The 25,365-nt window shown below is 40.8% G+C and overlaps 1 protein-coding gene and 1 pseudogene across 1 annotated transcript in view; both read right to left on the bottom strand.

Moving 5' to 3' along the window:
* Positions 1-2,283: 2,283 nt before the first annotated feature.
* Positions 2,284-6,112, bottom strand: LOC148773269 (small integral membrane protein 15-like; annotated as a pseudogene).
* Positions 6,113-18,080: 11,968 nt separating this feature from the next.
* The window catches only part of NDP (norrin cystine knot growth factor NDP), a 28,611-nt gene continuing 21,326 nt past the window's right edge, over positions 18,081-25,365 (bottom strand). Inside the window, exon 3 of the mRNA XM_055438604.2 lies at positions 18,081-19,305. Within this exon, the coding sequence (XP_055294579.1) occupies positions 19,078-19,305 (228 nt within the window). The 3' untranslated portion in view covers positions 18,081-19,077. The remainder of the gene's footprint in view (positions 19,306-25,365) is intronic.

Genomic DNA, 25,365 nt, shown 5'->3' on the forward strand with positions numbered 1-25,365 from the left:
GATAAAACCTAGGACTACAAAAGATTCCAGAAGAAGACCTAAGATGATATTTTCACCACTTTGGGGCAGTCAGATTTCATACACAGGACACAGAAAGCCTTAATCACAAAGGGATGGGGTTGCTGGGTTTATTTAAATCTTTTATTCTGCCATACTGGTAAGCACAATAGGATATACTTGCCAAGCTGATATTTGAAAATTGATATTTGATACAGACCCTCTCACTTCTGAAAATCCAAAATCTTAAAAAGCTCATACTTTTTAGCATCACCAAAAATGTATCCTACTGAATCCTGGAATCAGAGGGAAAAAATAGTTACAAAGGATACCATTCAAATAATTGCTGAAATTTGAGTATGGAGTGTATAATTTTAATCAAGTTATGTAAAGTAGTGAAAGTGTTTGTCCCTCAGTCATGTCTGACTCTTCGTGACCCCGTGGACTGTAGCCCACCAGGCTCCTCTGTCCATTGGATTTTCCAGGCAAGAATACTGGAGTGAGTTGCCATTCCCTTCTGCAGGAGATCTTCCTGACCCAGGGATCAAACCCAGGTCTACCACATTGCAGGCAGATTCTTTATGTCTAAGCCACCACGGAAGCCCCAAGTTATGTAACAGAATGTCATTATTATGAAATGCCTGATGAACTATTTAGGAATATAAGGATATTTACATGTCATTTACATTCAAATGAGTCGGGGAAAACACTTATGAGAAAGAGTGAGAAAGAGAGAGACAAGACAGAGAGCAAATGTGGCAAAATATTAACAACTGAGGAATCTAGATCAACAACATATGAGTGTTCTTTGTACTATTCTTGCAACTCTTTGGTAAGCTAGAGATTTTTAAAAAAATAAAAATATATCAAATTTATTTCAATATCTAGTTTCATTTTTAAATTAAAATTATTGGACAGTTTTTTTTCTAATTAAAAATTCATTATCAGAGGTGAGGAATGAATTAATAAGCTTTTAACTATTGATGATAACTAAAATTACTAACCATGCATTTTTAAAAGCCATGTTAAAGTAAAAAGTTCCAGTTATGCTACTTAAGAAGAAACTATCTTTAAACTCTTTATTTCTAGTCTCATTTTGACATAATGTACATCTTTTTCATCCAATCAATACTATGCCAAACAAAAATTTTCCAAATGTTAAGCCTTTCTTTACTATTTATGAAATATGACTTAACTGTTACTAGTTCCTTAAAGGAAATCTGAAATTTTAATTTTCACCGTGAACCTGTTTGATCAAAAAGGTAAAGGATGTCACTACCACATTAATTAAAACAAAGAGTAAAATAAAAAGCAAAACTGGTATTTATATAATCAACAAATTATCTGAAAAACATTTTAACTACTTCACATTTCTTCTTAGCACAAGTGAGAATAAATTGGTTCCAAGGTACTACAGGTTTGGCATTTTTACTCCAAGCTTTAAATCATATTGCTACTATACTCGAATCATTAAGAAAGTGGTGGTGTTCATAAGTGCAAAAATTATTATATCCAGTAAGTGGTGTTCTACACAGTCAAGATAATAAGAGAATTATTTACAAAATTATATTTTGAAAAATGCAGAATGTCTGACAATTACCAGTATCACAAAAGCTAAAATAAGAAAAATACAGAAAATAGAAGTACTCGTTAAATAATATAATTTTGCTTTGAAGAAGCCAGAAATGATTCTATTTGAGGAAATAAGTGATAATGATAAGAGATGTAATTAATACACCCTATCTCTTTTAAGCCAAAGCCTGCTTTTCACCTCAGGACAATTCTGATTTTTGCATTCTTAATCTCCTTTGTCCAGAACAGGGCCCCATTTTAAAGCCATTGTTTGAATAGAGTTCATAATCTAAAGCCATTTTTCTCCACAGGATGTTTTCATTTTAGTATTAATACATAAGTTGCAAAAAGGCAAACGACTAAGTCAGTTACAAAGAATTTGTAGCACAATAAGAGCCAATTTATAGTAACTGTCAACAGACTTCTATCAGTTCAGTCAGTTCAGTCGCTCAGTTGTGTCCGACTCTCCGTGACCCCATGAATCACAGCACGCCAGGCCTCCCTGTCCATCACCAACTCCTGGAGTTCACTTCTATACTGAAGCCGAAAAGTTGCTACAGTACAGGTGAGAACTAACCTGATTCTTCCATGTGCTCAGACTTTGTTTACTAAAAAATACCATCATAAGATCTTAAAAGAAACCTTACTGGGTCATTCCAAAGCTGAATAATTTTCCCAACAATTTTCCTCTGGTTGCAGAGCCTGTTCATGCCTTCAATGTCTTTTCAACCATTTAGCTTTTGCAATATTTTTTTGATATTTTTGTTTCTTCTTTCGCTCCTTTTCCAATCACCTTAGCCAATTTCCAAGACAATACAGCACTTGCTAGAAACAACGGCATTAGGGCCAAAATATCTGTTGAAAGGCTTTCTTATCTCTCCTTGCTATTCTTTGGAACTCTGCATTCAGATGCTTATATCTTTCCTTTTCTCCCTTGCTTTTCGCTTCTCTTCTTTTCACAGCTATTTGTAAGGCCTCCTCAGACAGCCATTTTGCTTTTTTGCACTTCTTTTCCATGGGGATGGTCTTGGTCCCTGTCTCCTGTACAATGTCACGAACCTCTATCCAGAGTTCATCAGGCACTCTATCTATCAGATCTAGATGCTTAAAGCTATTTAGCACTTCCACTGTATAATCATAAGGGATTTTATTTAGGTCATACCTGGTCTAGTGGTTTTCCCTACTTTCTTCAATTTAAGTCTGAATTTGGCAATAAGGAGTTCATGATCTGAGCCACAGTCAGCTCCTGGTCTTGTTTTTGCTGACTGTACAGAGCTTCTCCATCTTTGACTGCAAAGAATATAATCAGTCTGATTTTGGTGTTGACCATCTGGTGATGTCCATGTGTAGAGTCCTCTTGTATTGTTGAAAGAGGGTGTTTGCTATGACCACTGCATTCTCTTGGCAAAACTCTATTAGCCCTTGCCATGCTTCAGTCCGTGCTCCAAGGCCAAATTTGCCTGATACTGAAGGTGTTTCTTGACTCCCTACTTTTGCATTCCAGTCCCCTATGATGAAAAGGACATCTTTTTTGGGTGTTAGTTCTAAAAGGTCTTGTAGGTCTTCATAGAACCGTTCAACTTCAGCTTCTTCAGCGTTACTTGTTGGGGCGTAGGCTTGGATTACTGTAATATTGAATGGTTTGCCTTGGAAACGAACAGAAATCATTCTGTCGTTTTTGAGATTGCATCCAAGTACTGCATTTCAGACTCTTTTGTTGACCATGATGGCTACTCCATTTCTTCTAAGGGATTCCTGCCCACAGTAGTAGATATAATGGTCATCTGAGTTAAATTCACCCATTCCAGTCCATTTTAGTTCACTGATTCCTAGAATGTCTATGTTCACTCTTGCCATCTCCTGTTTGACCACTTCCAATTTGCCTTGATTCATGGACCTAACATTCCAGGTTCCTATGCAATATTGCTCTTTACAGCAGCGGACCTTGCTTCTATCACCAGTCACATCCACAATTGGGTATTGGTTTTGCTTTGGCTCCATCCCTTCATTCTTTATGGAGTAATTTTTCCACTGATCTCCAGTGGCATACTGGGCACCTACTGACCTGGGGAATTCCTCATTCAGTATCCTATCATTTTGCTTTTTCGTACTGTTCATGGGGTTCTCAAGGCAAGTATACTGAAGTGGTTTGCCATTCCCTTCTCCAGTGGGCCACATTCTGTCAGAATAAGAAAGAGATAAGAAAGCCTTCCTCAGCGATCGATGCAAAGAAATAAAGGAAAGCAACAGAATAGGAAAGACAAGAGATCTCTTCAAGAAAATTAGAGATACCAAGGGAATATTTCATGCAAAGATGGGCTCAATAAAGGACAGAAATGGCAGGGACTTAACAGAAGCAGAAGATATTAAGAAGAGGTAGCAAGAATACACAGAAGAACTGTACAAAAAAGATCTTCATGACCAAGAAATCACGATGGTATGATCACTGACCTAGAGCCAGACATCTTGGAATGTGAAGTCAAGTGGGCCTTAGAAAGCATCACTATGAACAAAGCCAGTGGAGGTGATGGAATTCCAGTTGAGCTACTTCAAATCCTGAAAGATGATGCTGTGAAAGTGCTGCACTCAATACGCCAGCAAATTTGGAAAACTCAGCAGTGGCCACTGGACTGGAAAAGGTCAGTCTTCATCCCAATCCCAAAGAAAGGCAATGCCAAAGAATGCTCAAGCTACCACACAATTGCACTCATCTCACACACTAGTAAAGTCATGCTCAAAATTCTCCAAGCCAGGCTTCAGCAATACGTGAACGTGAAGTTCCAGATGTTCAAGCTGGTTTTAGAAAAGGCAGAGGAACCAGAGATCAAATTGCCAACATCCGCTGGATCATGGAAAAAGCAAGAGAGTTCCAGAAGAGCATCTATTTCTGCTTCATTGACTATGCCAAAGCCTTTGACTGTGTGGATCACAATAAACTGTGGAAAATTCTGAAAGAGATGGGAATCCCAGACCACCTGATCTCCCTCTTGAGAAACCTGTATGCAGGTCAGGAAGCAACAGTTAGAACTGGACATGGAACAACAGACTGGTTCCAAATAGGAAAAGTAATACGTCAAGGTTGTATATTGTCACCCTGCTTATTAACTTATATGCAGAGTACATCATGAGGAACGCTGGGCTAGAAGAAGCACAAGCTGGAATCAAGATTGCTGGGAGAAATATCAATAACCTCAGATATGCATATGACACCACCCTTATGGCAGAAAGTGAAGAGGAACTAAAAAGCCTCTTGATGAAAGTGTAAGAGGAGAGTGAAAAAAATTGGCTTAAATCTCAACATTCAGAAAACAAAGATCATGGCATCTGGTCCCATCACTTCATGGGAAATAGATGGGGAAACAGTGGAAACAGTGTCAGACTTTTTTTTTTTTAAATTTTATTTATTTATTTTTTTATTGGAGGCTAATTACTCCAGTATTCTTGCCTAGAAAATCCCATGGATGGAGGAGCCTGGTAGGCTGCAGTCTGTGGGGTCGCTAAGGGTCGGACACGACTGAGCGACTTCACTTTCACTTTTCACTTTTACACATTGGAGAAGGAAATGGCAACCCACTCCAGTGTTCTTGCCTGGAGAATCCCAGTGACGGGGGAGCCTGGTGGGCTTCCGTCTGTGGGGTCACACAGAGTCGGACGCGACTGAAGTGACTTAGCAGTAGCATTACTTTACAATATTATATTGGTTGGTTTTGCCATACATTGACATGAATACGCCGCAGGTGTACATGTGTTCCCCATCTTAAACCCCCCCTCCCACCTCCCTCCCCATCCTGTGAGTTGGATGAAACTGGAACCTGTTGTACAGAGTGAAGTAAGCCAGAAAGAAAAACACCAGACTTTTATTTTTTGGGCTCCAAAATTGCTGCAGATGCTGATTGCAGCCATGAAATTAAAAGACGCTTACTCCTTGGAAGGAAAGTTATGATCAACCTAGATAGCATATTAAAAAGCAGAGACATTACTTTGCCAACAAAGGTCCATCTAGTCAAGGCTATGGTTTTTCCAGTGGTCATGTATGGATGTGAGAGTGGGACTGTGAAGAAAGCTGAGCGCCGAAGAATTGATGCTTTTGAACTGTGGTGTTGGAGAAGACTCTTGAGCGTCCCTTGGATTGCAAGGAGATCCAACCAGTCCATTCTAAAGGAGATCAGTACTGGTTGTTCACTGGAAGGACTGATGCTAAAGCTGAAACTCCAATACTTTGGCCACCTCATGCGACGAGTTGACTCACTGGAAAAGACTGATGCTGGGAGGGATTTGGGGCAGGAGGAGAAGGGAATGACAGAGAATGAGATGGCTGGATGGCATCACCGACTCGATGGAGGTGAGTTTGAGTGAACTCCGGGAGTTGGTGATGGACAGGGAGGCCTGCCGTGCTGATTCATGGGATCACAAAGAGTCAGACACGACTGAGCGACTGAATTGAACTGAACTGAACTGTTGAAAAGAAATCATATGGGTCCTTTGCAGCCCATTCCACAACATACTCAGCCTAAGCCTTTATATCAACTCTTTGCGACTCCATGGACTATAACCTGCCAAGCTGTTCTGTCCATGGAATTCTCTAGGCAAGAATACTGGAGTGAGTTGCCACTTCCTACTGCAGGGGATCTTCCCAACCCAGGAATCAAACCTGAATCTCTTGCATCTCCTGGATTGGTAGGTGGATTCTTCACCACTAATGCCACCTGGATTATTAGCCAATCATAATTTCAGATGACCCTTGGTTGGTTGTCTTCTTCTTTAGCTCTACCATAAACGCTGACTAAAGGCTTAAATTATATATACTCCATGGTGGAAGCAGGAAGGCAGAAGCTGTGGCTCTCCCAACCCACCCACAAGCCAATGCTCACCTGGATCCTAGAGTTGTTGTTTTAATTTTAAGAACAACAACAGCAACAAAAAATTCTTGCTGAAACTGAGTTGAATCCTGTCTCCCAAAGATTTCCATCTATGGATCTAATTCTGTCCCTTCTGTGATCTTTCTGGACAAAATATTTTTTCCACTATAATACCATTTCAGACATCAAAATGATAGTATCATGACTCTCCCCAGCTTTTTCTCAGCAGATAATCTGGGTGGGAAATTCATCTCTTTCCTGATCTCCACCCTTCTTTGCTCCCTAGTTCTTCTTTCTCTTCCGCTCAGGGCAGATATAAACACACGTACACACACACACACACACACACACACACGCACAATCAAACACACTCACAAACATATATATTAAGTGTGGTGTCTTATTTTGGGAACCTCTGTCAGCTCCTACATGTGCAGAGTTGTCCATGGGAATGCACAAGGAGTAATTTTCTTCCGTGCATAAAAATCTCAACAATGTCAAAGTCTTCTCAATGAGACTGTGACACAGCCTGTCACTCACTGCATTGGCAAAGGAAAACCAGAGCGCAAAGCATTGTCTCTTTTGGCAGGACTGTGAGACGAATGGAGTCTCAGGAACTCACAGTGTGCGGAAAAGAGAAGAAATAAGACATAAAAGCCCGCCATAGAAAGGTTGCTATGGTGTGATGTGTTTCTCCCACCCCACCACTCTTTTCAGAGGCAGAAAAAAAATGAATGATGGTAGATTTCACCAATTCTTTCATAAGTGAATGAATGAGGCTTTCCGGAAGAAAACTGTCTCACAAAATGAATGGCTCCATTATACAAATCTGGCGACACAATCAGACATTAGGAACCAAGATAGCCACAAGTTCTACTCACTGCACAAAGGCACAGATGGATCTGAATTCTGAGGATGTATATTCATTTTTAAAGTATTGACTGATGGCATGGATTGCATGAGATCTACCAAGAGTGAAAAGTGAAAGCGAAATTGTTAGTCAATCAGTCGTGTCTGACTCTGTGACCCCATGGACTGTAGCCCACTAGGCTCCTCTGTCCATGGAATTTCCCCAGGCAAGAATACTGGAATGAATAGCCATTTCCTTCTCCAGGGAATTTTCCCAATCCAGGGATCAAGCCCAGGTCTCCTGTATTATAGGCAGATTCTGAGCCACGAGGGAAGCCCCAAGAACACAAATGGCTAGCCATTCCCTTCTCCAGGGGATCTTCCTGACCCACGAATGCAAACCTGGGTCTCCTGCATTGTAGGTGATTCTTTACCATCTGAGCCACCTCGTAAGGTACATTTAGCACGACCAAAACCTAGCTATAGCAATGAATGCCTCTGAAATGTATTTTTACCAAGATAGCTCCAAACCTGTTTGCTGGTGTGTTCCCAGGGCTTGGAACAGGAGGTTTGAAATATAGCTAGCTTCTCAAGGTCCTTTCTACCTCTTTGATGCTGAGCACAAAGAGTTCTTGCAGACTCTGTGTTAAAAGTAGAACATTAGCACCATCTAAAGGCTATATTCCAAATGTCTTGCCAGTGTAAATGTTGCCTGAAATAGTGTGTACTGTGATGCTTTGGAGTATTGACACTGAAAATTTTTGCCTACCGAGAATGAAGCAGTGGGCCAGCATCACATGCTATGTGTCTGAGACAGTTATATTTCTGGAGAAGTGCATGTTATCTGTAGTGCTTGCCTATTTGAAAGAGTAGGCCTTGTAAAAATGTTTTTATAGAAATATTGATTTACAATGTTGTGTTTCAGGTGTACAACAAAGTGATTCAGTTATACCTATATGTATAAACACATACATTAATTTTTTTACATTCTCTTCCCTCATAGGCTATTATAAGACATTGAGTAGAGTTCTCCATGCCGAACAGTAGGTCTTTGTTGTTTATCTATTTTATATATAGCAGTGTGTACCTGCTAATCCCAAACTCCTAATTTATCCATCTCTCCCCTTCCCCAAAGTAGGTCATGTTTATCAAAAGCTGTACTGGCTTGCTGTATTGTAGGGACCTGTTATTCCTTAGCTCAAACTGCCAGTGGGCTTAGTCTGAACTTGGCCATTGGTGCAGTGGGGAGGAGGCTGAGGAGTGGGGAGAACTGGGTGGTTATGAAATAGCCTTTAGCCTTGCAGGGGAGATGGGGGCTGTAGGTCTGCTTTGCTGTTTGCTAGGTTTGTGGCCTTGACCTCTCTGATCCTCTTAGGCATAAAGCAAGGTTGCTCAACTAGATTATCTTTAGGGGCCTTTCCTTTTCTACCATCAGTGTGGCCCTGCGTTTTGAGACGGTAACCTGGTCCCATGCCTCTATTTTATATCATTTTGGGGAGCAAAAGAAAATGATCTAGGAAACTTTCTGTTATGTTAAACCCAGCTGAGTTGTACCCAAATCCTTTGGATTCAAAGGCAAGGAAAGTCTAACTTAAAGTTTCTTTGGAAAGTTTCCAGGGCCCCAGTAGCAAGCTAGAGTCCCCAGATTCCTTAGAAGTTACTAAGGACCTATTAGAAATAGGAGCTGATCTTTAAAAGCCTTGAGTGGTAGGAGGATTTTACAATAGATTAACCCTCTGATACAGTCATCCAATGGCAACTTGACTTCTGAGGGTCAAACCTTGGCAGGTGTGGGGACAGAAAGTGGATGCAACAAAAAGAAAAAGAATTTTAAGCTTAGTAGATAGAGATCCAGGGCTTCCCAGGTGGCACTAGTGGTAAAGAACCTGCCTGACAATGCAGGAGTTGTAAGAGACATAGACTCGATCCCTAAGTCGGGAAGATCCCCTGGAGGAGGGCATGGCAACCCACTCCAGTATTCTTGCCTGGAGAATCCCATGGACAGAGGAGCCTGGTGGGCTGCAGTCCATGGGGTCACAAAGAGTCAGAGATGACTGAAGTGACTGAACACACACGCATGCAGACAGATTTGTGGTTAGTTTGCCTTTGCCCCTTACTGGTCATGAGACTCAGGACAAATCATTCAACTGCTCTAAGCTTTGGTTTCCATGTCTGTAAAATGCACCTAACAACCAAGTTGTTGAGAGGATTAACATTGTACTCATCTAGTCTAGCCCCATACTGGATGCAGCATAAATATCCCATGAATGATGTCACAAGCTTATTATTTTAAAATCAGACTCTCCCATTTAAGGCAACACAGTGAACAAAGAAAGGTTTGAGATTCTTGTGCATTAGCACAAGCCCCAGCAATAGATTTTGAGTCTCAGATCTAACAATGCTTGCCAGGTTCCTCTGACACACAGCCCGGGTTCTTGCTTTTGTCTTTCAAAATGGCCTCTTAGCTCGGTGCTTTCTTGAGTGTCTGCCATCGGTTGCACCTTTCCCCTGCACCATCTTGCTTCTGCTTTTAGCACAGATGGCTTTGCTGTCAGGATATCTGAAGTCTTCCTTTGACGGCCCTGCAACTAAGCAACTTAATTATGAATAAGCACTCTGCCTAAAAGCCTGTATCGCTCTGCTCTTGTTTTTGTTCAAGTACCCCTGGCATATAGCCAGGAACTCGATACACAAAAGCAAAGGGATGACTGACCCACCCACCCACCACTGAACTACCCCACTCCCTTCCCATCCATCTGCTGCTTGCCGCCTTTGTTAGAAGGGAAGAGAGGAAGAGTGAGCTATGAGGAAAAGATCATGAAAATATAATACATTTTTGTGAAATATATTGATAACATACTTAACCTTTAAAAAAGAAGTTCTCAAAATGAATGATGCATTATCAGCAATTCATTCTGTTCCAAGATTGGTCAAAGCAATGAGCTTACTTCTTTTTTTAATCACTTATATAAAATATCACCCATGTACAGCTCTTGAAAAGAAGAAAAGGAAACATGAGAAACTCAATAAGTAAAGATACAAGGTTTCTTTGCGGTGAAGGTACAGCAGAAACTGTATCTTAAGAATAGGTAAGTGTCAGAGCAGGGCTGTGTGTGAGGGTGTATGTGTGCATAGAATATTCATGATATGGGAAGAGATCTTCATAATCTGGTCTACAAAACTGAGTAGTAGAAAGCATAAGTGATGCTCTCTGGATCACACAGCCGGTTGGTGGTGGAGCCAGGAGGGCATTTGGATTTCCTGCCTCCTAGATATTATTGAGCAAAACCATGAGGACAGTAAAGTCTCCAAAATGTCCAAGTAACTGTTGCTTGTGTTACTGTTACTTTTGAACTGTTACTAAACCAGTTCAACCTCTTTTTTTGTTCCCTCAACCTCTTTGCTCTTGTTCTTAGACTTGTCCACTCTATTTGCCCCCTTTTTACACAAATATTTCAGTACATATATTTCAAAAATAATATATGGTTGGAATTGACATGCACTGTGAATGTAAAATAAGCACCAGATTTCAAAGACTTGATATGACAAAAGAATGTGAACAATCTTAGTGATAACCTTTCTTATTGGTTACATGTTGAAACAATATTTGGGATAGATTGGATTGAGTAAAATATGTTGTTAAAATTAATTTTACCTGTTTGAAAAAATTTGGTGTTGCTACTATGGAGTTAAAAATGATTTATGTGGCTCACATTACAGCTTCAATCATGTAGAATTATAATCTTCCAATTTGAATTAGATATTCTACTCTTTGTTCAAATCCAAGATTTGCAACAAAGGCTTCTGGCTAAGGGTAAATGACTACTGTTTTGGCAAAATAGAATTTAATGTAAGAAACAACTGACTTAGGTATATTAAGCTGTGCTAATCAATAATTGTGATGTTTGGGGCAGATTATATAAATTATACTAATCCATAGTTGTACTATTCTGGTAAAGTAGAAATTAATGTAAGGCATAAATGATTTAAATGCATTAATTTGTACTATTTACCATAATCCTCCCTTCCTTATGGTGGAACATATAGTCCCTGACTCTCTGGTGCCTTTAAATTTAAATGTAACCAAAAATGTGCCTTCATAAAATTCTTCCAGCAGGCCACTACTCAGAACCTACCTCAGAATAGGCTCATTAACTCACAGCTGTGAGCTGTTATTAAAGGGTGGGGTGTGAAGCAGAGGGAGAGAAGACAGGGCTTTTGAGAATAACTGAATGATGAGAGGAAGAAAAGGCTGTACATTACTTCAGAATAAATTAACTTCCCAGAAAAATATTGAAAAGCTTACACATTGTTTTCATCTAAGCCTGATTCATGCATGGAGGAGGGCAAATAAAATGATCTAATAAGTGTCTTCTGCCACTAGAGTGAATGTAATTTTAAAGCAGAATACACAAGCTAAAAATTAAGCTATAAAATAGCAACCAACTTTGATTTATTTCTACCAATTTAGTACTATAACCTTAAAAATGAAAACTTTTTATTGTATAGTAATATAACAGAAAATCTTAGGAATGCATAAATTTTTCTGGGGAAACATATGGATAAAAATACCATTCAGCTTAGGCAAAGCTCTATTTGAGAAGTTGCAACTTGTTCTAACTCTGAATGCACAATGCAAATGGTTGCTAATACTCATGAGTTCTACTCAGTGCCAGGCATTGTTCTGGGTTTCTACATATCATGTATTAACTTATTTAATCATCATAATAGAACCATGAAGTCTATTCATAGACTCATCCTACCTCACAGATATGAAATCCAAGGCACAGCAAGACCGAATAGCTTGCCCAGAAGTCACATGTTTAGTAAACAGCAGAGCAGGGGTGTAAGGCAGTCTGACCTCAGAGTTCATGATCTTAACATACAACGAGCACTCTGAGTTGGTGAGTAAAAGTGGACAGATGGTTAAAGAAAATCTTAGAATATTGGTTTCAACAACAATAATGAAGAATTCATTTGCATGGACCATGGGAAACTGCCATGCAAGAAGAATCAAGGATTTAGCATTGGCCAGTGGCATAAGCCTTGGCTGAAAAGTCAGGAGACACAGGATCAGAAACCTCTATAAATAATAGTGGTCCCCAACCTTTTGGCACCAGGGACCGATTTCATGGAAGACAATTTTTCCATGGACCAGGCGTTTGGGGGGAGCGGTAGGAGGGTGGTTTCTGAAAGATTCTCATAAGGAACATGCAACCTAGATCCCTCGCATGCACAGTTCACTGTAGGGTTTGAGCTCCTGTGAGAATATAATGCCACCACTGATCTGACAGGAGATGGAGCTCAAGCAATGAGAGCCATGGGGAGCAGCTATAAATACAAATGAAGCTTAACTCCCTGGCCCATGGCTCACCTCCTGCTGTGTGGCCAGAGGGAGGAGTGTGGGGGGGAGGGATGGGGAGTTGAGGAACCCTGTTTATAGAGTGAGACAGTGGGATGACGTGCCTTCCATGTACCTTTATCAGACCAATTATTCTGTTAGTATTATGGTTTCTGAGAGCTTCTTCCTATGACAATTACCTAAAAAGTCATGAATCACAAATGAAGTTGTGGAATTTAATAAGGGCAGGTGAAGGAGACTGTCCCAGTGCGAAGAGGAAATAATTGGACACTAGGATTACATATTGGAGAAGGAAATGGCAACCCACTCCAGTGTTCTTGCCTGGAGAATCCCAGGGACAGGGGAGCCTGGTGGGCTTCCGTCTATGGGGTCACACAGAGTCGGACACGACTGAAGCGACTTAGCAGCAGCAGCAGCAGCAGGATTATGGGAAAAACACTGCTGGTGTCGACCAAAATTGAAGAGGACACATTTTTAAGAATTTAGTTATTTAAAACCAAATGCAGGGTTTAGAATGTCAGCTCTTACCAGGAAAGATCTTTACCTTTTTAAATTTTTTTCCACTGCACATATGCATGGACAGTTACTTTAATATACTTTGTGATGATGATGGTAATATTAGGTTTAGTGATTGCTTTGAAGATAATGAAGAATTCTTGGCTACCAAAGAAAGTCTGAATGATTAGAAACCGTAAGAACTTACTCGTACTATCTGTAAAGTGAGGATAATATTAACCTCACAGTCTGTTGGAAAGATTAAATGAGATAAAGCAGAGAAAGTGCTAAGCTCAATGTCTGCTTCATTATGCTCTGTTAATCAAGTTTAAAAATAATGACAACAACAATGATGATGACAATGACAGGCCACACAAGTCAAACTGCACTAAGGGAGCCACGTCTAACTCTCAACAACTTTAAAACATTCAGTTTAACATGTATACATAACATGAAAATATTGAAGCTATTCAAAAGATTACAGCCAAATATGACAGGATTTTAAACTCACAAGCTCAGCTTTGGTTTTATATATAATTTGAAATATATTTATTTTCTGTAGAAGCTTATATTCAAATAACATATTCTCTAAAGTTCTATTGAGTCAAACCCCTCACGCTTTGTGTCAACAAGTTCTTTACATTCTGGGATGGTAGTTTGCTAATGAGAACTGAGAGATGCCAGCACAAGATGGTTTGGTGGTCATTGCCTTCTGTTTTCCAGTTTCAGGAAAAAAAAAAAAAGAAGGTGTTACAGAATTGCAAAGAACCTCTGGTTTCTTATCCAGGAGATTTTTGTAGTAATTAATTTGCTTCATAAGGATGAGATACCATCTGTGCAGGTGCTGTACCATTATAATGTTCTTATTGAAAGTCATAGCCCCTTGGTTTAAAAATGGCCTCCTTAAAACCAAGCACACAAGAACATGCTTGTGGATTATCTCTATGTGTCACCAGTGAACTTATCACAGTCATCTCTCACCCTCTCTAGGTTGTACACGTATGAAAATCAAGGCTGTGGCTTTTTCATCTCAGTATCTTCAGCATTTAGATATTGGTACATATGTTGAAGCTGTGCATTTAGAGGAAGTAGAAACATTGATTTGAACCCTAAATATTATGGGCCATTTCAGAAGACAAGTTGGCTTAGATGCACTTGCTTCCTTTTCCAGGCCAGTAAAAGACGTAAAAGTTATTGTTTCAGGTTTGGTTCCCAAGACTCAGAGGCTGAGATGGAGCTTGTGATGCAAGGTATTTATTAGGGATCATCACAAACACAAAGAGAGAAGCATGCCTGGCCAGAAAGAGAAGTAGAGCTGACATGCCTCAGCCAACCCAGTTGGATAGCTCTGGCTAGAGTTGTCTTTCATCAGAGTAATATAGCCAGGCTCTTATGACTCCACCTACATTAGTCACTGGATGTGAAAGCCACCCCTGGAAGAGCATACCTTTGGGCAAGGTGACTCTGCAGCTGAGGCAGTCTTGGAGAAGACTGACAGCTGAGGCAACAAATCCTTCCTTGGTGCATGCATGTCCATGTCCACCCTGGTCACCAAATTTTAAATGTTCTGTCTACCATGTGAGGAGATGGCATTAACATATCTTAAGGAGATCCAACCAGTCCATTCTAAAGGAGATCAGTCCTGGGTGTTCATTGGAAGGACTGATGCTAAAGCTGAAATTCCAATACTTTGTCCACCTCATGCAAAGAGTGGACTCACTGGAAAAGACTCTGATGCTGGGAGGGATTGGGGGCAGGAGGAGACAGGGATGACAGAGAATGAGATGGCTGGATGGCATCACCAGCTCAATGGACATGAGTTTGAGTGAACTCCGGGAGTTGGTGAGGGACAGGGAGTCCTGGCGTGCTCTGATTCATGGAGTCGCAAAGAGTCGGACACAACTGAGCGACTGAACTGAACTGAACTGAATCAATGAGAAATTTGGAATTACATTCATAATTGAGTTAAAAAATTTATCCATGTTTTCATAGATTTCTGGTAGAATCTACCAAAATATGTCATAAATATAGTGAAGAGTTCAGGGAAAACTTTGATTTGTTGGCATACGATGTCATTTTCTCATGAACTATTGTCCTTCAGCAAGTGGTAGCTGGGTACTTGTTTGTACATTAAAACAAATGTTACTAAGGTGTTTCATTGGGCAGTCTTTCTGGGATGTAACAATATACTTATGGAAGAGCTTGGGTAGAACCTTTCTGCCCAGATTCTAGCCTCTCCATTATTCTAGTTCCTGAAGGGAATGGGCTTGTCTGTCTACCCAGATGTGGCTGTGTCCTGGGGTCATTAATCAGCATCAGCAGGGTATGGCTTCCATTTCTGATCTAAGCCTTCCCAACTACCCGTGCATTTGGTGTTTCATCTTGTGTAGCCCTCTTATTTAAGTGTGTATGTTTCAATGCGGCCTGAAAAAGTAACCAAAAGTAAATCTTTATCTTAACTTCTCCAAGGTCACAAGAAAGAAATCAACTTACCCAAATAGCTCCTCAGTCATGACATGTAGGCACCACATTCTACCTAATACAAAACCATGGGTTGAGCGGATTAGCAAACACTTGAGTTTAGAAGAAAACCAGTTGTTATTTCCTCAAGACCCAAACCAGTTGAATTGTTCTTCGTTCTAAGCTTCTGAGGAAAGTTCAGGTGTTACATGAAGAAAACTAAAGTGATTGGTCCGGGAAATTGAGAACTCGAGAAAATCAGTTCAGTCCATAAACCTCTCCATTTTCCACTGCACTATTAACACATTATTATTAAATATTTATAAATTATGATGGTAAGATCAACTTACCCTAAAGGAAATCTTTATCCTTATCCTAAAGGAAATCAGCCCTGAATATTCATTGGAAGGACTGATGCTGAAGCTGAAACTCCAATAATTTGGCCACCTGTTGTGAAGAACTGACTCGTTGGAAAAGACCCTGATGCTGGGAAAGATTGAAGGCAGGAGGAGAAGGGGGCGACAGAGGATGAGATGGTTGGATGGCATCACCGACTCAATGAACATGAGTTTGAGTAAGCTCTGGGAGCTGGTGATGGACAGGGAAGACTGGCGTGCTGCAGTCCATGGGGTCGCAAAAAGTAGGATACGACTGAGTGACTGAACTGAACTGAAGATCAGCTTATAAGAGGCTTGCCCTCCACCATTGTGGATTATCACACACATTTTAAACATGTAAGTTGCTAAGATTATAACATATTTTAATTTCCCTTTATTCATTCAGAGCAAACGGGGAAGACATTCCTTCGGCATTTCAAGAACGCAGTGTTTTAAACTGATCAATGTTTTCATTTAGTTATCTCTCAATCCTTAGGGGTAGACATTAACATATGGCTAAATATGTTTAATTTTTTAAAGATATAGTGCAAATTCCATAGTAACTTACTATCCAATAATGTCTAAATTCTCTCCGTTCCCAGGGCTATTTTTAGGTCTTTTGGAAAACTATAACTCTTTTTCCTCTTTCTCAGCCTTGATATGCCCCATTAAATTTTACTCTGTCTCGCTATGCTCTTTTCCAGCCCATTCACCATAGTCAACATCCAAGATCCTGAGAAAAGTAGGACTCCTTTCAGGGGCAATGGGAAGGGAAGAACCCATGGTTGTGGAGAACAGGAAATCTGGGTTCTAGTCTGAAATCCAAGACTAAGCGTATGACTTTGGGCAAATTCCCGGGTTTCTGCAGGTCTCCATTTGCTCAGAGAGAGGAGGATGGAAGCTTTTTAATGGCCCTCCCAATGCCACTGTTCCCTAACGTTCCAAGCATATTCTACTTTTTTCCATGGGGGAAACTTTGACAATAGACCACGTAATAGAATTGGAAGGAAACACTTTCTATGGCTTTCAGAGAATTTGGAAAATATGAGTCATAAAACTGACCCCCTCCAGTCCCACATTGGTAGCAAGAAAATAAAGATTTAGTTTAGGGCATATGACTCTCAAAGCAAATTGTTTTCTAAGCCAGGAAGAGATATTTTAAGACTAGAAACACTATTTTCACTTTTTGATTAGTGACATGAAAGAATAGCTATAAATGTGACCAGAAGTTAATACTTTCATTATCAGTTATGAATTATAACAGATTAACTTTAAGTGTTAAATTTAATTCTTTTTTTATGATAAAATTTCTCTTCTATAATGGTCCAAATTACCACTTCACATTTGCCTTCAGAATGAGGAGAACCTCCAATTTAGTGGACTGGCTGGCTCTGTCACCATGAAGGTTAAGACCAAGGTCAAGGTTTAATAGTATTAGTCTCATTCTGTTCCAAAGCCAAAAATATAAAATTAACCCTGTTGGCTTTCTTAAAAACGTGTGAAAGTTATGCCAAAAAATGTACAAAACCATCATCACTACAGGAAATACAATTCATGTGTTAACTCTACTAACAGTGAGATGTACCATCATCTCTGGTGAACCAAGGCAGTAAGGTGTCACAGTTGCCTTGGAAACCGAGTTGCCAGCCTGGGTTAGTGTTGAGATGCTTAGCGTGGACACAGCACCATGCCAGCACCATGAGTATTCTTGCAATGCTCTTAAGTACCATTGGCCCTGAATCAATGGGCACAGAATGGCACAGAAACCATTGTCTATGAACTATGTGTTCTCCTTCTGGTTCTTCAGACTTCATTTATGGATACATATTTTCTTCTGAGAATAGTGCCTAAGAGATGCACCAGATTTTGTGCCCATTCAATAAGCTAGATTCTGAGACTAAAGGCCACATTTCATAAGACCCCACTACCCTAGTACACTGATTTTCAAACAAATGCCCCCACCCAGTATCTTCAGAAACCCTATCTCCCTCTATTTCTGGATCCCCCTCACACACCATAAGGGATGCGTCCTAATAGTTAAGTAGGAAAAAACAATCCTTACACCATCAAGATTTTGAAGATACTCTCTTTTTATTTCAAAACATGGGAATAACTCCAATTTTGAGTCTCAAGGACCAAAATCTGTTTGAACCAAATATTAAGAAGATGAGCCAGGCCACCATTTTTGGCAGCAAGCTTCCCATGGACAGGTGGATATGAGAGAATGATGCCCACGACATGGCTAAAGCTATAGCACACCCACAAAGATATTTGTACTTGGTTGTCTTATTTGCATGCATGAGTATAGAGCATTTTCCATGCCACTAGTACATATATGCCTTTTTCAAAGTCAGTGCAGGATCCATATTTGTGCAGGTCTTTAAAAGTCTGCTCTCTTACTACACGTTACCATAATTTATTTGAGAGAGCTTCAAGGTGACAAATTCTTTATGTCACTTTTACTTTCCCAAAGTCACTTTTGAATACTATTGATGGCTATCAGGAGTTCCAGCATCACATAGGAGAATCTGCTTGTTAGTGATTTTAACATCAGTTAGCTGGCTGTAAATGAACCTGGCTAAACATATCCACATGCTTGGTGCCCGGAATTTGATTGGTAATATTTAGCAGCAAGGGCAACCTTAGACCCAATGACAAGACTTAAAAAAAAAAAAAAAAAGCCAGAGAATGTCCCAGAAAGAATTGGGCTTTCCTGCTTTCCAAAGCAAATGCTTCCATCATCAATACTAAAGCTGTGACAGCCTGACCCACTCTTGCCTGGGAGCCCACTTTTCCCACTAATGCTGAACTGTTGGAAGCCCAGATGGCATTCAGCACCAAAGGGGGAAATGCCCAAATCTGAAAAGGAATCAAAAGAAATTGTACCAGGGAAAGGAGATGGGAATGGAAAACAAGTTCCCAGAGTATCTCTGTCAACAAGCATGTAACTCTTTATTACTAGAATATGCAGAATCCCGTGGGAATTGCTACTTTTTTTTTTTTTTTTTTGCCTTAACTCTTCCCTTGCCAGTCCTTCCCTGTCTGGTTGAACTGCCTCAGCAAGGGGGAGGGTCTGTCCCATCCAGAAGCCACTCAACAGCAGGCCTCAGGAGCTGCACTCCTCACAGTGACAGGAGAGGATGTACCGGTAGGTGGCCGTGAGTCGCATGCCCCCTGAGCAGCGCAGCCGCAGTGCCTTCAGCTTGGACGTCTGGGGCCGGCAGCAGTGACAGGAGGAGCGGAAGGGCTGCTTGAGGACAGTGCTGAAGGAGACCAGGGGCTCAGACCGTGACGCCTGGCTGCAGTGTCCCTCACACCTGGCCAGGAGTACCATCTGGGGAGAGAAAAGAAGTGGTTACCCCATGTGTGTGCATGCTAAGTCGCTTCCATCCTGTCAGACTCTTTGCGACTCTATGGACTATAGCCTGCCAGGCTCCTCTGTCCATGGGATTCTCCAGGAAAGATTACTGGAGTGGATTGCCATGCCCTCCTCCAGGAGATCTTCCAGGCTCAGGGATAGAACCTGCATCTCTCATGTCTCCTGCATTGTCAGGCAGGTTATTTACCACTAGCGCCACCTGGGAAGCCGTTACCAACCGGGAAGCCAAAATCTTAGCCAAGTCCCAAAGCATCCTATAAAAGGCCCTAACACCCCTGGCTGGATGAGTTCCTGCTGGAAGAGACAAGTGTAAAAATATTTACACACCTGCTTTTAAGTCCACAGTTTATCACTCTTATCGTTATGGCTTTAAAAGTTATAACACAAGATTGGGGGGAGAGATTCATTCAAAACAAAGCCTGATATATCCACACTTTTTGCTTCATTTTAAATTCATTAATTTTTAAAAGATCCTCATTTTTTTTCATCTGGTGGTAAAATGCTAGTGAAACTTTTCATCAAAATAAAGTTTACCACAGATATGAATTAATTTTCCCAATTGAAACTGGCCTTTCAGCTGCTATTCAATGAAATTTCCCAACCTAAGTGAAAAAGAATCTGTATCTGTCATTATACACGAAAATATAAAGTATGATAGCATCACCTGTGGTTGTTGTTCAATTGCTAAGTCATGTCCGACTCTGTGAGACCCCATGGACTACAGCAGGCCAGGCCTCCCTGTACCTCACTCTCCCAGGGTTTGCCCAGGTTCATGTCCATTGAATCCATGATGCTATCCAACCATCTACACTGTTGCAAATTTGCTTCTGAAATGTCAACACTCAGGCCCCATCTCAGGCCAAGTGAATTTATATCCTCTGGAGTCGAGCCTAGACTTTCATGGTTTTCCAAGCTCTTTAGGTGATTCTGAAGGTGCGCTGGGGGTTTAGTACCACTGGACACAGCCCACCACCATGATGTGCAAATAAAAACCAAAGAATGAAAGAAATTTCTACTGACAGATGGTAGTTTACCATTGGCTCCATGCCAGTTCTATCAGTCTCAAAATGTAGACCATCACTCCAAATTGCAATCGGGGGTAAATAAACAATGACTACAGGAAAAGAAAAGAAATTTGCTATCTACAGGAAATTACTGAAGAAAAAAAGAATATGGTTTCTGAAGACGAAAAAGTGAATAACCTAATGATGCTTAGGAAGAACTATTCTGGGTACTACAACTTGAAACAAGAGAGTGAAATAAAAACAGGGTATGTTTTGAGACCTGGAATCACACTTCTGGGCATATATGCTGAAGGAGACTAAGATTATGTGCAATTGCATTTTCAGAGTCGATTAAGGCAAATATTCAGTTCAGTTCAGTTCAGTCGCTTAGTCGTGTCCGACTCTTTGCGACCCCATGAACCACAGCACACCAGGCCTCCCTGTCCATCACCAACTCCCGGAGTACACTCAAACTCATGTCCACAGAGTCGGTGATGCCATCCAGCCATCTCATTCTCTGCCATCCCCGTCTCCTCCTACCCCCAATCCCTCCTAGCATCAGAGTCTTTTCCAGTGAGTCAACTCGTCGCATGAGGTGGCCAAAGTATTGCAGTTTCAGCTTTAGCTAGGTCCTTCCAATGAACACCCAGGATTGATCTCCCTTAGAATGGACTGGTTGGATCTCCTTGCAGTCCAAGGAACTCTCAAGAGTCTTCTCCAGCACCACAGTTCAAAAGCATCAATTCTTCGGTGATCAGCTTTCTTCACAGTCCAACTCTCACATCCATACATGACCACGGGAAAAACCATAGCCTTGACTAGACGGACCTTGGTTGGCAAAGTAATGTCTCTGCTTTTTAATATGCTATCTAGTCTGGTCATAACTTTCCTTCCAAGGAGTAAGCGTCTTTTAATTTCATGGCTGCAATCAGCATCTGCAGTGATTTTGGAGCCCAAAAAAATAAAGTCTGACACTGTTTCCACTGTTTCCCCATCTATTTCCCAAGAAGTGATGGGACCAGATGCCATGATCTTCGTTTTCTGAATGTTGAGCTTCAAGCCAACCTTTTCACTCTCCTCTTTCACTTTCATCAAGAGGCTTTTGAGTTCCTCTTCACTTTCTGCCATAAGGGTGGTGACATCTGCATATCTGAGGTTATTGATATTTCTCCCTGCAATCTTGATTCCAGCTTGTGCTTCTTCCAGCCCAGCGTTCCTCATGATGTACTCTGCATATAAGTTAAATAAGCAAGGTGACAATATACAACCTTGACGTACTCCTTTTCCTATTTGGAACCAGTCTGTTGTTCCATGTCCAGTTCTAACTGTTGCTTCCTGACCTGCATACAGGTTTCTCAAGAGGCAGGTCAGGTGGTCTGGGATTCCCATCTCCTTCAGAATGTTCCACAGTTTATTGTGATCCATACAGTCAAAGGCTTTGGCATAGTCAATGAAGCAGAAATAGATGTTTTTCTGGAACTCTCTTGCTTTCTCCATGATCCAGCGGATGTTGGCAATTTGATCTCTGCCTTTTCTAAAACCTGCTTGAACATCTGGAAGTTCACGATTCACATATTGCTGAAGCCTAGCTTGGAGAATTTTGAGTATGACTTTACTAGCATGTGAGATGAGTGCAATTGTGCGGTAGTTTGAGCATTCTTTGGCATTCCCTTTCTTTGGGATTGGAATGAAGACTGACCTTTTCCAGTCCTGTGGCCATTGCTGAGTTTTCCAAACTTGCTGGCATATTGAGTGCAGCACTTTCACAGCATCATCCTTCAGGATTTGAAATAGCTCAATGGGAATTCCATCACCTCCACTAGCTTTGTTCATAGTGATGCTTTCTAAGGCCCACTTGACTTCATATTCCAAGATGTCTGGTTCCAGGTGAGTGATCATGCCATCGTGATTATCTTCATCGTGAAGATCTTTTTTGTACAGTTCTTCTGTGTATTCTTGCCACCTCTTCTTAATATCTTCTGCTTCTGTTAGGTCCATACCATCTCTGTCCTTTATCGAGCCCATCTTTGCATGAAATGTTCCCTTGATATCTTTAATTTTCTTGAAAAGATCTCTTGTTTTTCCTATTTTGTTGTTTTCCTCTATTTCTTTGCATTGATCACTGAGGAAGGCTTTCTTATCTCTCCTTGCTATTCTTTGGAACCCTGCATTCAGATGTTTATATCTTTCCTTTCCTCCTTTGCTTTTCGCTTCTCTTCTTTTCACAGCTATTTGTAAGGCCTCCTCAGACAGCCATTTTGCTTTTTTGCATTTCTTTTCCGTGGGGATGGTCTTGGTCCCTGTTTCCTCTACAATGTCACGAACCTCCGTCCAGAGTTCATCAGGCACTCTATCTATCAGATCTAGACCCTTAAATCTATTTCTTACTTCCACTGTATAATCATAAGGGATTTGATTTAGGTCATATCTGAATGGTCTAATGGTTTTCCCTACTTTCTTCAATTTAAGTCTGAATTTGGCAATAAGACCAGGAGCTCAGATCATGAACTCCTTATTGCCAAATTCAGGCAAATATTAGGATGCATTCATTCTGACCATCTCCATTTCCAAAGGTAGGGTAGGGCGATAATAAAGCTTAGGTTTAAGTCACAGAGGCTGTGTGTTCTTTATGAAAGTGAAACTGTTAGTCACTCAGTTGTGTCCAACTCTTTGTGACCCCATGGACTGTAGCCCACCAGGCTCCTCTGTCCATAGAATTCTCCAGGCAAGGATACCAGAGTGGGTTGCCATGCCCTTCTCCAAGGGATCTTCCCTACACAGGGATCGAACCTGGGTCTCCCGCATTGCAGGCAGATTCTTTACCACTTGAGCTACTTGGGAAGCCCTATGTTCTTTATATGGGCTCTTAATGTGTCTTTAATAAACAGACCTTCTAAGAATCTGATGCAAGCTACCAAAGTTTTCCAGCAAACAATGGATATAAGCACAAACCTTATATTTTGCATACAGATTAAAAAGATGGAGCAGAGACTCATTTATGTGTACCATACATAAATGCTATCCTGGGAGTGGCAGTCATAGTGGGAGTACGTTGGGTAGCTGGATTCATTAAGCTATGGAACATTATATATTGGGGCACAGAAGGTGGTGGAAACATGAGATTATTGGTCTGTTTATGTGGGAGAGTCTTGCTTGTTGAATTTCATATTAAATGATGGAAAAAAAGTTACCCTGTACTTCCAGAACCCACAAGAACATAAAAAGTGGAACTATTCAAATAAAAGATTAAACGATCCATAAATAAGCATGAAACTCTTTGACATTTATCTCATGGTATTTTAAGAATTAGCAATTATTATTGAAAACTCACCAGCTATTATCTCTAATATCATAGGACAGTATTTAAAGCCCAAGAATTAAAAGAAGTAAATGGCCTGCCCATCTTTCAAAAAGGAAAAGATGACTTCTGGTAATTAGAACTCATTAACATCAATATCTGAAAAGATGCTGGGGTGAATTCAATAATCTCTTAGCAACCAACAAGAGAATATGAGACTAGCAGGGCTTGGTGAAGGATATGTTGGACTAGACCTACTGATTTATTTTCTCTGAAAGGTCACAGAGGCAGGGAAATAATGGCAGCTGTAAGTCATTTTGTTTGTATTAAAGCTTCAATTCTACCCTGCCTGCTCTTCACATTGACGGGGAAAGCAGACATGATCTGAAACTGGTTTTGAGAGACTATGTCACAAGTCTATATCACACATGCCAGTTATTGGTGCCCTCTCCATCCATCTAATGAGAGAAAGAGTTCAAGGTCTTCCCAGTCTCTTCTCACCCTTGATAGTACATGGGTATTTTTCCTTCACATCTCACTTTGGAGTAATGTTAAAATTGCTCATCTCTAATGTGGATCATCTATTAGGCAGATGAAGAGTTCTTCAAAGCATCACCTCTACAAATGGAGTCTTTCAAGATTCAGTTTCAGTCTGGATGGATAGAGCTAAGCTGTGCCAGCAGACTTCATTCAGAAGGGCAAAGACATATAGGTGTGTCATATCCAAATGAGATATGGAGATGTAAGAGAGGTTCCATCCCTGGATCAGGAAGATTCCCCTGGAGAAGGAAATGGTAATTCGATCCAGTTTTCTTGACTGGAAAATCCCATAGAGAGAAGAACCAATGGGATCTCAAGGAATTGGACACCACTGAGCATGCACACACTTCCAATGATGGCAGCTAACATTTATCGAGTGCTTACAGCATGTTATTTCATTTAATTCTCATAACAATCTTCTGTGAAAGGTACTGTTATTATCTGTAACATTATTACAGACGAGGAGACTGAGGCTTTAGGGAGTTTAAAATAATTCCCCAGACTCACCTATCTGGTAAAAGGCAGAGTTGAAATCAAATCCAGGTCTGTCTAAAACCAAACCCCTAGTCTAAGGCACTGTAATATCATGCCTTCTAATATTCAGATAGTTTCCTGAGGCATGAGCCAACTCACCCCTTACTCTTATCTACTTTGACCTGCCTACGATATGGAGTCCTAACCATATAACCACACGAGTCTGACCTTTTTCTTATGTATGGGCTTCTTGGGACCCATCAACACTATCTCCAAACTTAAGCACAGCTGAGTCTTCTAAGAACGATGGCAGTCCTAAATAATATCTCCTCCACTGTCAAGTCTCTTGCCCAGCTCCATTCCCCAGTGATTCAAAGACTCCCACAACCTCCCAGCAATTCATTGGATGATACCACACACCCTCTAACTGGCCACCAATCCATCCTTCAGTTCAATAGACTTTGACACCTTCAAATATCAGTTTACCTGCCAAAACACATTGGCCCCCAGCTTATGCTCAAGCACATTTCTCATACCTGGCTGTATTGTATTAATTCCTCTGCATTTTGCAGTGCACTTAATTACCCTTAATGGAGATCATACACACTGCTCCATTATCAAATCAAGAAATGAACATTTTTGGACAAAGAACCCACATGGTGCTGCACCCCTACAGGAGTGGGTTCAATAGGTGGTTAT

The sequence above is a fragment of the Moschus berezovskii genome, chromosome X, assembly GCF_049115385.1.
Source record: "Moschus berezovskii isolate FMDL1 chromosome X, NW_MosBer_1.0, whole genome shotgun sequence".
Lineage (NCBI taxonomy): Eukaryota > Metazoa > Chordata > Mammalia > Artiodactyla > Moschidae > Moschus > Moschus berezovskii.